A 13,811-nucleotide genomic window follows, 5' to 3' on the forward strand; every position below is an offset into this window, starting at 1 on the left:
GAAACTTCAGAACACAACCACAAAGCACCAACAGTCAGAACGGCATGAAGCCCATCTCCCTCTAAATCTTGACAGCTCAGATATCTGAAAAACCACGCTAATCTTGCTAAAATATTATGTTTAGAGAATGATACTTTACAACAGTACCTATCACCAAGCTGGTTCAGTTGCTAAGTGGTGTCCAACTCTTTGTGACCCCGTGAACTGCAGCACGCCAAGCTTCCTGTCCTTCACTATCTGCTGGAGTTTGCTCAAACTCATGTCCACTGAGTCAGTGATGCCATCCAACCATCTCATCCTCTGTTGCCCCATTCTCCTCTTGCCCTCAATCTTTCCCAGCATCAGTCTTTTCCACTGAGTCCACTCTTCACATCAGGTGGCCAAAGTATTGGAGCTTCAGCTTCAGCACCAGACCTTCCAATGAATATTCAGGGTTGATCTCCTTTGGGATTGACTGGTTTGATCTCCTTGGAGTCTCCAAGGGACTCTCAAGAATCTTCTCCAGCACCACAGTTTGAAAGCATCAATTCCTCAGCATTCAGCCTTCTTTGTGATCCAACTCTCACATCCATACATGACAATGGAAAAACCATAGCTTTGACTATACAGACCTTTGTGGGCAAAGTGATGTCTCTGCTTTTTAATACACTGTCTAGGTTTGACATAGCTATTCTTCCAAGGAGCAAGCATCTTTTAATTTCATGGCTGCAGTCACCATCTGCACTAATAATCTTGGAGCCTTTTTGTTAAAACAAGTCCCTAGCCCAACCTCAGAGATGGTAACGAAGAGTGAGGTAGAGTCTAGACACCAAAACACTATCCAGATGATACTGATCCTCACCTAAGGCTAAAGACTGCTGTTTTAAGCCATACCTCAGCATTAATAGACAAACTCCTAACAGTTCTTTATGCCAAGTAGTATCTCCTGCATTACACTGGGCTACCATACCAGGTAACACTCAAGAGGCAGCTGCTTTTTTTTGTTTTGTTTTCCTTTTGTGGGGAGACAAGCAGGGAGGGGTGGGGGGAATCAGCTGTTAACATATACTGGAGTAGATAAAAATATTTCAGAGGCCAATTCTTTCACTTTTAACAGTCAATTACCATCTCAAAAACACAGAAGTTTTTAAATCTTTGGTAGCAATTGTAATTCCCTAATAATGTCAAAAACGTTTTAATGCCCATTTCTAAAATGTGTCTCTTTAAGCCAAAATGGTTTCAATTACTTTAGTTATTGGTTAAGATGATGAAATTAAACGATAACTAAATTAACTTACTGTAACAGTCTGGCCTGCCTTCAGCACGTATCTTGAGGTATATTTGTAACTGACTGATGTGTCTCCAATTTTTCTGATCATCTCCCAGCCTCCCATTGGTTGGTCCTATTGAAAAAAAAAAAAAGAAATCAAGGTCACTTCAAATATACGAAAAGTTACGGAATAATCAAATAAATCAATCCATAGGCAGTTAAACTAAGACAACTTTATGACTGTCTTCCCATGGTTCCTATTTTCCCTACTATAAAAAGAAAACATGGTTTTGTCATTCAGCAAAAGAGAAACTTTGACAATGCTGCAATCTTGTTAAGGTGCATGATCTTAAAGAGGGCAAAACTGGAAGAAAAGAGATGTAAACCAAACTAAATGGTCATATTCAATGCTAGATTAGGTACGTAATTTAAATTTACAACATAATCTAGCTTAATAACTACCAGTTCACACATCGAATTTTTGACCATTGTAAGCTTTTAAAATACAGACACAAAAAGCCTGGAAAGAGATGGAAGAAAATACACCCTTTTTCTTCCACATCTGTACCAGCTGTGCCCATATTTAACACTTACCTTAAAGCATAAGAGGCTCAAAAAGGGTTTTTGACATAATAAGCCAGCCCCAAGCGCTGGCTGTCAATGCTAACCCACAGCCTGCCCAGAGCTGCCTGACTCCTAAGGAGCAGTTCAGGGTATTAAAGCAATTAGCTGCACTAATTTATTTATATCCATCCACTACTCAAAGACAGGAATAAACAAGGCTGACAGCCAGCTCCAGAACAGCTCCAAAAAGGGCGGCAATGACTCCTGTAACAGCCAAACTGCTACAGTGGAGCGCCTCTGTCCTTCAGTTTCCAAAGTCGTGACTAAGAGGGCTTAGGGCCTGTGCTGTTTTGTATCAGAACCACTAAAGCACCTTTGCCCATCCAAAGTATTTATTCATCCACACGCAAGACAGTTTTAATAGCTTTGAGGAGAAGTGATTTTACAGACATTTTACAAATCCTGAACGTGCTTCTGAAAGTGAGATCCATTCCACTGTACACCCCAGACCTGCCTCTGGCATCATCTGACAACCCTTTACAGCCCTAGCTCGAAAGTTCAGGATTCCCTGCTATGAATATTTTATGTTTACTTTTAAATAATTTCAAGATTGGGCTTCATATTATTCCTAATGTATATTAAATCAACAGTGTTCATTCCTTTATTTAGAGAGAAAAACACTCCTAACATATGTCAGAGTCTGGGCTCATATTTCCTTCCTTTCATAAAGCTAACAGCTGTGAAAGAATATCTACCTAATCTGTCTTCTTCACAATTCTGGCTAGGACAGGGAATATTAATAATTCATCCTTAGGACGGCCACGGTGACAAAATGACCGGGTGTGAACAAAATCCCTAGCTCTCTAAAGAAGAGCTAACGAATAAAATTTTTAAACCACTAAGTGCACCATCCCTCTTCCTTTTCCTATTCAAGTTTATGCTACACTTCATGAATTTGGGTTAAAAAGGAGAGGGAAACTCTTCTATTTCATGAAGATGACTGAATCCAAATAAAGGCTGAGGAGTTATTCCAATTGCAAGACACACCCCCCAATCAGCAAAGTCTCCCTGGGCAAAGAGGGGTCTGTGTTCTCACCTGTTCCGAAGTGTTCTTCAAGCGGATAAATTTTCCATCAACATCTATCTCTTCAATGCAGACATTCCCAGTGGCTGAGGCAGAGTGAGAGATGCTGACACTGCTGCTGGCCTCGGATTCCTCCACGTCCACCCGCTTCCGCTTTCCCCTGGTGGTGCGCACGCTGCGACTCGAGGAGGCGCGCGACACTGTCACGCGGGAAGAAGGGCTTGGCGAGAGCTTCAATCTACACAGGAGAAATAAAACACTCCAGTTATGAGACACATGTGCTCTTCCTACTTAATGCACATGCATCACTAAAGCACAACATTAATGACGATCTGTTAGACAAAGCCAACGTACATCTTAACAAGAAGAAACTGACTTGTGCTACAATGCCCACTATCAACACTCTTTGCAAAAATTATTATCTGAATGTTTTAGCTAAGAAAAGACCACAACCGTAATGCAGGAAGTTTGGAAAACTGGGAGAGGGGGTGGTGAGAGGTTGGGGTGAACCACTCATCGACCATCACCCTACCACAACCACTGTTACATTTAGTATACTTTCCTTAATTTTTTCAAACCTGTATTTTCTGTTTACAAAATTACAATCACAATGTATGCAATATTGAAATTAAATGTCTTTTTATTCTAAGTGAGATACTTTCCCTTTGGAACTTTTTTCTCAGAAAAGGTCTAAAAGGATTTATACACTAACCAGATTTGAAAAGTATACAGTCTCTTTCAGCAAATCTGGTATTTTGCAGCATGCCTGCGTGCGTGCTCAGTCATGTCCGACTCTCTGCGACCCCACGGACTGTAGCCCACCAAGATCCTTTGTCCATGAGACTTCCCAGGCAAGAATACTGGAGTGGGTTGCCATTTCCTACTCCAGGGGATCCTCCCAACCCAGGAGTCGAACCCATATCTTCTACAGCTCCTACAATGGCAGTGGGATTCTTCACCACGGAGCCACCTGGAAGTCATTTTGCAGCATATTAAATTATCAAAACATTTAAAATCCCAAAGGAGAAATGGTATCCTTTCACAGTTCAGCATTTAAAAGTAATAATACTAAGACTGCTTATACATCTTCTGTTGTTGATGTAGAAGTATGATCTATTATTACCTACCTCTACACCTAGGTATTAAAAAAAAATGAGAAAACATTTAGTCATCCTAATTGTTAAAAAAAAAAAAAAATCCTACTTACTTTTCTTTAAATAGAAAGGGTGGGGGCAAAAGTAGACTACGAGCCAGGGTGACAAGCAAGTTACATACCTCTCTTCTTCACCTTCTAGGAGTTTCCTATAAGCACTGATTTCCATGTCCAGGGCTAACTTGACATCAAGAAGTTGTTCATAATCGTTCAACTGTTGCTGCATCTGATCACGTATTTCCGCCATCTCTCTCTCTTTGTCAGACAGCATGCGGCGAGAGTTGTCTCTTTCTTTAGCAAGCAAGTCCTCCAACTCTTGAATCCTCTCCAAACATGCTCTAGACTGAAGATTCAAAGGAACACATTTACTTTCTAGGAACATTCCAACATTAGCACAACACTAGCACAGCTATTTTAAAACATTTCCTGACCTGGAACAAATCCAATCTCTTAACACCAGAATTCAAGAACATTTTTACTTTAAGAAATTAAAAAACAAAATTCCTCCAATACAAAATACAACTCTTAGGAAAGTTTTGTCTTATAAAAAGGCTAGGAAAAGACATTCATCAAATGTGTCATAAATATACATATAATTTTTCTTTGACCAAATCAAACAAAATTTTAAGCTGTGGTTTTAGTAAAAAAAAGTCTGGCTCCCCTACAAACCATTTAGCTCAAAAGTATAAAGTAACGAAAACAAAGAATTAAAAGAAAACTCATTGACAAAAGAAACCGAGTATCTTATGGGGAACTGCTGGAATAATTCAGAAACTTAACAAAAGGGATTCTAGTTACCACTTCAGAAATGGTGTGCTATCCCACGCTCCACCAGCATGCAAACACCATATGATATAGTGTAGTCTGTCAATATTATTGTAAACATGGAAACCTCATATTTGGTATTTTAAAAAAAATGAAAAATCACACCTCCTACACAAGAAAGTTCATCTTAGAAACCTTGTCATTCACCAGGTAATCACTCATCTGCATGTCTCCAAAACAGAATTCATCTCCCTAACCTCAGAAAATGACCAAGGTAATCAACTCCAAAACACTGATGTAGAGCTTAGGCCCTTAAATTCCAAGTACCTATGCATCAAAGCAGGAGGGAAAGGGCACAAACTGTGCGAAAGTGAAATCTGGAAGGCTGAAGATAAAAAGGATCTCTATTCTGAGCAGAAACATTACACTCTAGCTAGTGAATTTATTTCACACAGGGGTATAGGCTAAATAATTTGAAACTGTTTTACATGTATACTGAGGCTGGACAAATAAGGAAACGAGATGGTAGAAACCAGGCTTTTTACTCTCAGAGAGAGAAGTTATAGGTAAGCAAGGAAGAAAGTCTAAAGTGAACCCAGGGGTACAGGGCCAAAGTCCCAGACATCTGTGTAAACGCTTGGTTACCTTAATATAAATACAAGTGGACAGAGACACAATTACAGATAAGCATGTAAACATGGGTTAGCATATACACATTTACCTAGTTCTGCCCACAAGCAGACTTAGAAACAATGACACCCCAATACCAAGGAGCATACCCATGGCCCACAGAACTTACTTTCTAGATACCACTCTCCAGTAAAAAGAACCAGAGCTCCCTGAAGAAATAACTGGTACCAGTGCTGAGATAGGGAAAATACACGATGAGCCTGGAGTGTATCACAGAACCATAAAAAAAAGAAGTGCTCCAAAAACGGGGTAACATGTTAGCCAATCTGACAAAACTCCTCAAAGCCAACGCTGGAACAATCTGAGCCAATAAAGTAATCTATTGTCCAAACATAGTCCAAATTATAAAAAGATTTCCGTGAGTCCATACTGACAGAAACCAATGAATGAATAAATAAGTACACAAATAGGGGAAGAAGAGGTGAATCTTTACAAAAGCATTCCATTTAATAAAGGTAAAGACTCTCTTCAGAATGTGAGGCATAATTCCTGCTCTTTATCCTTGACAGCAGGCTGGATTCAGTGACTTGCTTCCTAAAAACATAGTAGGGAAACACAAAAATAGTAACTTACAGTTGGGAAACCTGGCAAACAGTGTCTTAGCCAATGATGAAGGTTATCACCATCAATGATATTGCGTGCATGTCACATAATCCCTGATATGATGTAACAAGAAGGGCACTTAAAACCCATATCTCCAGGCTAATCATAAGAAAAGCACCAGATAAACTTAAGATTGGGAGACAGCCTACAGGATACCTGGCCAGCTCTTCTTAAGACTGTCAAGGTCATGAAAAACAAAGAAAGTCTGAAAAACTGTCACGACCAGAGGAGACTACGGAGATCTGTGGTATCCTAAAACAGAAAAAGAACAGTAACAGAAAATCTGGTAAAATCCAAATAGTGTGGAGTCTAACTGACAACAATGTACCAATGGCAATGTCTCAGTTTTGACAAATGAACCACAGCCATCTAAGATGCTAACGAAAAAGGAAAACTGGGGGAGGGAGCTAAAGGAATTGTGTGTACCAGCTTTCCAACTTTCCTACAAATTTACAGTTATGCCAAAATAAAAATGTTATTTAAAAAATAATCAACCAACAAATTAATTAAAATCCAGAGACATTCTATGTCAGAAGCAAGCATTCATCTCAAGGGGGATGCTAACAAAATCCTGACTCAGAGAACATGCATTTAACTGTATTTGGGGAAGAAAAAAAAAAAAAACAGGCTATAAACTGAGAAATCCATTTTTTCCCTTTCTCAGGGTTCTTATATTTCCTTTCCTCCAAAATAAAACAGTTAAGTGTAAAATGTATGTTCTTTGGGAACTTCCTGGCACTTCAATGGTTAGGACTCTGTGCTTCCACTGCAGGGGGCACAGGTTCGATCCTGGGTCAGGGAACAAAGATCTCTCATGCAGCGCAGCCTAAAAATAAGTAAAATGTCTCCTCTTCAATCAATCTCTTTATTTTTATTTATCAGGTGGGAGAGACAGATGGGCGACAATGTCTAATCTGAAGAGACATAAATCACCCAAGACTCAGAGAAAACTTTTAGCCTCGATCTGTAAAGGCCAAAATGTACCCTATTTGTCCACCTCAGATGTTACAGGGTTCTGTAAGAGGGAAAAATCAAAATCTAGGTATAAATAATCTTTAAAATTACTATGAATCACTTTATATTTTTAAATAGAAATATTTAAATGTAGTTTAAATAGCTGCACTACACCTGCTTCATAGTGAAATACAAAGACTGCAACACGAGAGATAGATCTAGATCCTTCTTCCTGATTCTGCCATTAAATAACACACCTCACTAAACTGGTACCATTAGGAAAACAGAGAGGTCCAACTGGACTATCTGTAAGATTCTGCCTCAAAACTCTAAAACTGTATTACTTATTTCTAATGGTGTAGGGTTCTCTTTGTTTTAAAGTACATAATTGTACCAGTTTATTATAATCTAGCTCTCTCAGAAGTTTCCAGAATTTGGGTGTTAGAAAAACAAAAAACAGAGGTGCTTTCAATGTGCCACTAAACTCTTCTGCAACTCAAACAGACCCTGACCAATTTGTTAATTTAGCCAAAGTCAAAAATATAGACAGAAATGAAAGAAAAGCTGTAAGCAATATATGAAACGCCTAATTACAAAATATAATACTGCTGCTACATTACATAAAAATATTTTCCAAGTCACCATTTTAAAGGCTATATCAATTGTAAGTAAAACTAAAGAACTACTGCATTAACATGAGTCACATAACCAAAGAGGAAATTCTATGGCCTAACATGCAGCATGATGAAATCAGTGACTCCACAACAAATACTCTAAAACAAAAATTTAGAGATGTCTTTTTAATGATCTAAGGCTAAAATTCATCAACTAAAGAAGATATCCCTCAAGATATATTATTCATCATAAAATTTGATACTGGAAAGGATCACTCTCCACCCCCAACAGAGAAATTTAAAACTATCTGGCTGAAGCAGGTACTTCTCTCCTATTTCCTAAGGAAGGAGCTCTTCAAAACACCGAGGGCCCTGCCTAACACTGTGTAAGAGCTGCTAACCTGATGCAAAGTTAGCCACCTGATGGGAAGAACTGACTCATTGGAGAAGACCCTGATGCTGGGGAAGATTGAAGGCGGGAGGAGAAGGGGACGACAGAGGATAAGATGGTTGGATGGCATCACTGACTCAATGGACATAAGTTTGAGCAAGATCCAGGAGTTGGTGATGGACAGGGAAGCGTGGTGTGCTACAGTCCATGGAATTACAAAGAGTTAGACATGACTAAACTAAACTGAACTGAACCTGAAGTTAACCAAAAAACTTGCTGACATCACTAACAGGCAAACAGGGAAAGAGCCCTGGAGCTGAGTCAGAGGACACAGCCACAAGTGTCAGAGCCTACTGCCATTTAACCACAGGCAAGTGCTATTCACCTCACCTGTAGAACATCCACGCCCAGCATAATCAAGTGCATTAAGCACCAGCCCCTGCCCCCACCTCCTAAAAGATACGAAAATGTAAAACTGAGGGAGACGGAATAACCAGAATATCATTTATTAAATGGAGAAAAGTAGTAAATGTCAACTCAGAGTAAAATCAGACAGGACTATATTTGGAAAGGTACCTATTAAATAAGGCAATGGAAAAAAATATTGTTAAATTCTTAAAATCTTTGAAGAGAGTAAGGTATAAAGAGAAAAACTGGGAACAGTGAAAGAAACCCATTTGTCAGCTTACAGTTTCTGGGCTGGTCATTAAACTCACCCAGGTCTGTGGTCAGACTGAATGAACTCAAAGGCCCTTGTCCTTCCAGCTCTTTAACTTTATGCTGTGAGTAATGAAGTACATGTGATAACGGCAAAGTAAAAACTTCTGTTTTAATCAAGTTCTTTTTACATCACCTCGTTTTACACAATAAGGTGTCTTCTAAATTCCTACAATAAATGTCTTCAGTTTTATAATCAGAAAAGGATACTACTAAAAACAAAATATTAAAAAAGAAGAAAGCTTATTTAATCAAGAATAAAAAAGTTTACTCTTATATGAAAAATTTAAAACAACAAAACTTCCTCCCTTAAGGAAAACAGAGCTGAAGTTATTGCCTAAGTCACTAAGGTGAGCAGTAGATTATCAACATATCCCACACACTTACATGGTTATACATGTACTTTGCATGCATATTGGCATCACCCTTGAACCAAAAACCAGATTCCAGGCGGTGTCCACACCTGCTTATGCAGCACCTCTAGGTGCCCCATCACGTACTGACAGGCACCCATCAACACAACCAGCAACAGTCATAAGACAGTTAGGTATGCCGATGAATGAATCAATCGCTAAATTCTTAGCCAAGATGCAAACTAATGCTACTTCCCAAGATACTAACTACTGAGTATTCTAAGCACCAAGGGAGTTTGTCTAGAAACACAAAGCATTTACCACCCACAAAGAACTTCCGCAGGTTTTTCTTCATAAGTTTCTAAACGTGATGAAAACAGGTACGTTGGGAAGAGCACTGTGTGGAGATTGGACTGCTGGCTGGGTCAGAACACCAGGGTCCTGGGGTACGTCCAGAGAATAAGCCGGCAGGTCGTTCCCTCAAAGGCAATCCCCTTAGCTCCAGGTAATCAGGTTAGGAACAACAGTCTCTGCCCGGAGGATGCTTATGCAGTGAGAAATAGAAAAGAAACTCTGGGGGGCACTCTGAAGCCAGAATTCAAGAAAATACTATCCTCTCTGAACAGTGATTTCAGGAAGAGCCAAGCCGGCCGACTACCGTGGTGGAGGTGACCTTCCAGCACAACTCTGAAGCTTATTTACCTCTTTCTGTAGATTAGAAAGCTGAGACGAGAGGCTCTCAATTCTCATACGACTTTCCATCAGTTCTTCTCTGGCACTATTGACAGTAGAAGTATTCATCTCTGATGACAGTCTGGCATTTTCAAGCTAAGAAAAGAAGCAAACCACGGTCAGTCTTAGCTAGTGAATTAGAACAAACAAATGAGGAAGCATGAATCATCTCAAGATATTTCATTTCAACCCTAAGCCCTGTCAGTAACTAGCTGATGAAACAGGAAAAACATCATGAAGTTCGCTGAGGTGGTATGAATTACCTTAAAAGTTTTTCTGCTTTTTCAGCTCAGTTTCCAATATGGGAGCTTAACAATGCTGATATACGTGGGTTTACCCAAAATTTAGTGCTTCGTTATTTCATCCATTATATGTCTAATGTCTCAGATAATGCTGCTAATAAGGAGACTGAACAGGGGCAATTTAGCCATGGTGGTGTTTATAGGAAACAAGCATCACATATCCCTAACCCACCAAATCTGATACAGAATATAAAACAATAAACAGAAAGTACTAATTAAGAGATTATTGCAAACCAAACAGAAATACTTCCTTTCAGAAGCAAAAAAAAAAAGCTCCTCTGGTAGAAACAATAGCCCATTCCTCCAAATACCCACAGCATTCTGTCCTGCCTGTCTTCAGGTATGTCTTCCATATGTCTCTCCCCTGACTCCCTCTGAGGCCAGAGTCTATGTGACCGACCCATCCTTAGTTTAGCTTCTTCAGTGCCCAGCACAGCGCCAGCACTAAGGAAGGGCTGAACAACTAAATGTAGCAATTAAAAGATCACCCTCTCATCAGCCAATTACTATTTCATAAAGTGGATTAAAAGCAATGTGACCAATTTGAGGCCATGCAATGGAAATTATTTTCAACACCTCTATGACTTATTTTCTAAGTCTTCCACTAACAACTTTTTAATCAGATCATGTAACATTTAACACTTCAGGGTAAAATCATTTACTATGAAAGCCTGTAATGACTTAATAAAGTTTTGCATGGTCTCCTAATACAGGAGAGAAGTTTCTATAGTCTTTTTTAAATGAATAGGTAGTGACTGAGGAAGAAATATCAGAGACTGTCCATTTGGCCTTTGTTCAAAACAGCCCAAAGTGTGGTGGTCACAATCTATGTACAATGATGACAGGTAGTCAGAATTAGATGCACTTCAACAAGGTTAATACTTGCTACTGAATGAAAATTTACTTTTAGATCGCTGGAGTTTAACTAATATAGCTTGACATGAACGATCAGCTGGACAAAGAGGTTAAAGACCATACCTTTGATAAAAGTGGAATAATCCTACTTTCTCTGAATAACTTCTAGTTAACATTTACTTTATAAAAAATTGCTTTCCATTTTCTATATTCATGGAGACCACAGGAATTCACTTAATAAAACTAGAACAAGCCAAACACCAAGTCGTGTTCTCGGGGCGTTTGCAGCCGCCCCGGGCAGCCCGCTCACCTTGGCGTGGTAAGTCTGCTCCAGCTCCTCTTTGTACAGCTTGACCTGGGCGTCGTGCTGCTCTCTCATCTCGTGCAGGGCTTGAGCCAGCTTGTACTCGTACTCAATCTGACGCCCAGAATCCACCTCTACCAAGCGGGTTTCATGCTTTCTTCTGGTTTCATTGATCTCCTAGGAAGAAAAAATGACATAAAACCAAGTTACTTAACCAAGTTACCATGGCTGATAGCAAGACATCTCAAGTTTTACACACCAATCTCCTCATGTCTGTTCTAGGACAAGCATGTGAATAGACACTTTTTTGCCTTCATTTTCAAATGAGAAGATTTTTGAGACAGAACTAATGACAGAAATGGTAGTAGCATCTCAAACCCTAGGAATTTTATGTTTATTTTCAGTAGCACAGCTATTTATTTCTCTAAAGGCAAGGAATGGCTGGAAGACTTTACCATGCAATCATGGATAACTAGGTATACTGAATAGCATGTAATTATTTTTATAAATTGTACTGACAGTATTAAGAATAACTCTGAAAAAAAACTCCACACGAAAAGTTAGAAACTTATCAGTAAAACTTCAACTAGAAGGTTTATGCATAAAATAAAACTTGTCTTAGACATACTAAGATGCAATGGACACAGCAAGCTAATTTACATGACTCCTCCTAATAGCTGATGATGAGAAGGTATCAACTCGTCAACTGATACAGAATCTCATTGACCATATCACTTCTCTATCTCAAGTACATATGACAATTCACTATCAAAGAATAGAAATAATAAGCATAATCCTTCCCATTAGGTTTTAAGGAATTATCCAAACTAGAATGGCTAGGAACACAAGTCCAAGAATAATATTTCCATTCTAGCATCTAGCTCTGAAAATAAAATAGATGTCTTTAATGGCAATAATTAAAGAGGCCACAAGGGGGAGATATAAGAAGAACTTCTTGTTTCTGTATCTTGTTTCTGTATCCTCTCATGTGGTTTTTCTGTGCATGCCCTCATCTTTCTCTTAGCCAGAGGAAGATGAGCTGGACAGAATCAGAAAACCAGGGATCAAATTCCAGTTCTGCCACTCGTCTCCCAAGGCTCATATCTAGATGAAGTGAATACTACTTAAATCATGAAAATATGCAAATAAAAGGTTTAGTTCAACCAGTATCAGGTACCTACTAGCTATTTTGCCCTTCATCTGCCTTCCTTCCTCTTCGTGCTGCTTTTCTCCTTCCTCTTACCCCTTAACCATTCATAATAAGGAATCTAGGTATATTTACTGAATAGAATTTGACCCTCCATGTGAAAAAAACAAGAAATGAGGAATATTTTTTTAATTCACCCTCAAAAAGGCAAAACCCCAAAATTCAAAGTTGCTACCCAAACATTCTAAAAATACTAAATTACTTTTTACTGATGTAATTTTCACTTAGTATTTTACATAAAGTAAATGACTTGCAAAGAAAAAAATTCTCAACCTCTGGTTTAAAGATGCAGGAATCCACACAGCTTCAAAACTAAGAAATAATAGATCATGGGCAATTTTAACGAAATGAAACAAAAATGTAAGTCAATGTAAAGATACTTCAATTTATGAACTGTAGTGAATAATTATATGATAGCAGTCACGGTAGTTTATAAGGAGCTTTCACATACGGTATTTCACTTTGATCCTCACCACTTCTTGGGAAAAAAACAGCAAGCAATGGTATTTCATTTTTAAATAAGAAACCGACTCAAGAACTGTCCAAAGTCTGGCTGCTTATCCAATGAGTGCGCTTTGTCCCCACAATACCCAGTAAAAACGGTCAATTTCTATTAAATTATTTTTCTCAAACTAAAATTATTTAATTTCTATAATAAATTCCTATGTTAAAATTGTTAGTCATCATTTTTAACATTACGTTACTTTAAAAAACATTAAAACATTTAAAAAACATAAGTATTTAATTGCATGTTCTCAAATCCTCTTCAATTTTGAGAAAATACACATGCCTCTTTCTTCAACTGTATCACACTACACGTCTTTTTCGGTAACAGCTGTTACTTTTACCCCTCAAGGCTGAGCCACAGAAGTTATGGCTGATAAATGACATTTTTTAGTATACACACATAACTATAAACGCTGTGGGTAACCAGCCCCCAATGACTGCCGCCTCCAGGTGTTCATCTCCTGTGTGAGCCCCCTTCCACACTGTATCGTGGTTGGTCTGTGAGATGGGGAGTGACGGTGTATCATTTAGGGATTAGTCTCTTCAAGAGAATGTGGCTTGCCTTGCTCGCTCTCTCTCATCATCCACTCTTGGGGAATCCCATCATGTGCAGCCCTGACAGAAGAGCCTGGTGGGCTACAGTCCACAGGGTTGCAAAGAGGCGGGCACGACTGAGCGACTAACATATACACATAAGGAAGCCGATGCTGAACTGGTATCTCCAGACAACAGTTGTGAATGAACTGTGAAGTGCTCCTCCAGACCAG

The 13,811-nt window shown here is 38.9% G+C and overlaps 1 protein-coding gene across 1 annotated transcript in view; it reads right to left on the bottom strand.

Moving 5' to 3' along the window:
- LMNB1 (lamin B1) overlaps nt 1-13,811 on the bottom strand; it is a 52,902-nt gene that overhangs the window by 11,877 nt on the left and 27,214 nt on the right. Inside the window, exons 4-8 of the mRNA XM_061150875.1 lie at nt 11,337-11,507; nt 9,840-9,965; nt 4,173-4,393; nt 2,910-3,135; nt 1,278-1,382 (exon numbers count right to left, since the gene is read on the bottom strand). Coding sequence (XP_061006858.1) covers nt 1,278-1,382; nt 2,910-3,135; nt 4,173-4,393; nt 9,840-9,965; nt 11,337-11,507 — 849 coding nt within the window. The remainder of the gene's footprint in view (nt 1-1,277; nt 1,383-2,909; nt 3,136-4,172; nt 4,394-9,839; nt 9,966-11,336; nt 11,508-13,811) is intronic.

Source organism: Dama dama, chromosome 9 (genome assembly GCF_033118175.1).
Source record: "Dama dama isolate Ldn47 chromosome 9, ASM3311817v1, whole genome shotgun sequence".
In the NCBI taxonomy this organism is placed as follows: domain Eukaryota; kingdom Metazoa; phylum Chordata; class Mammalia; order Artiodactyla; family Cervidae; genus Dama; species Dama dama.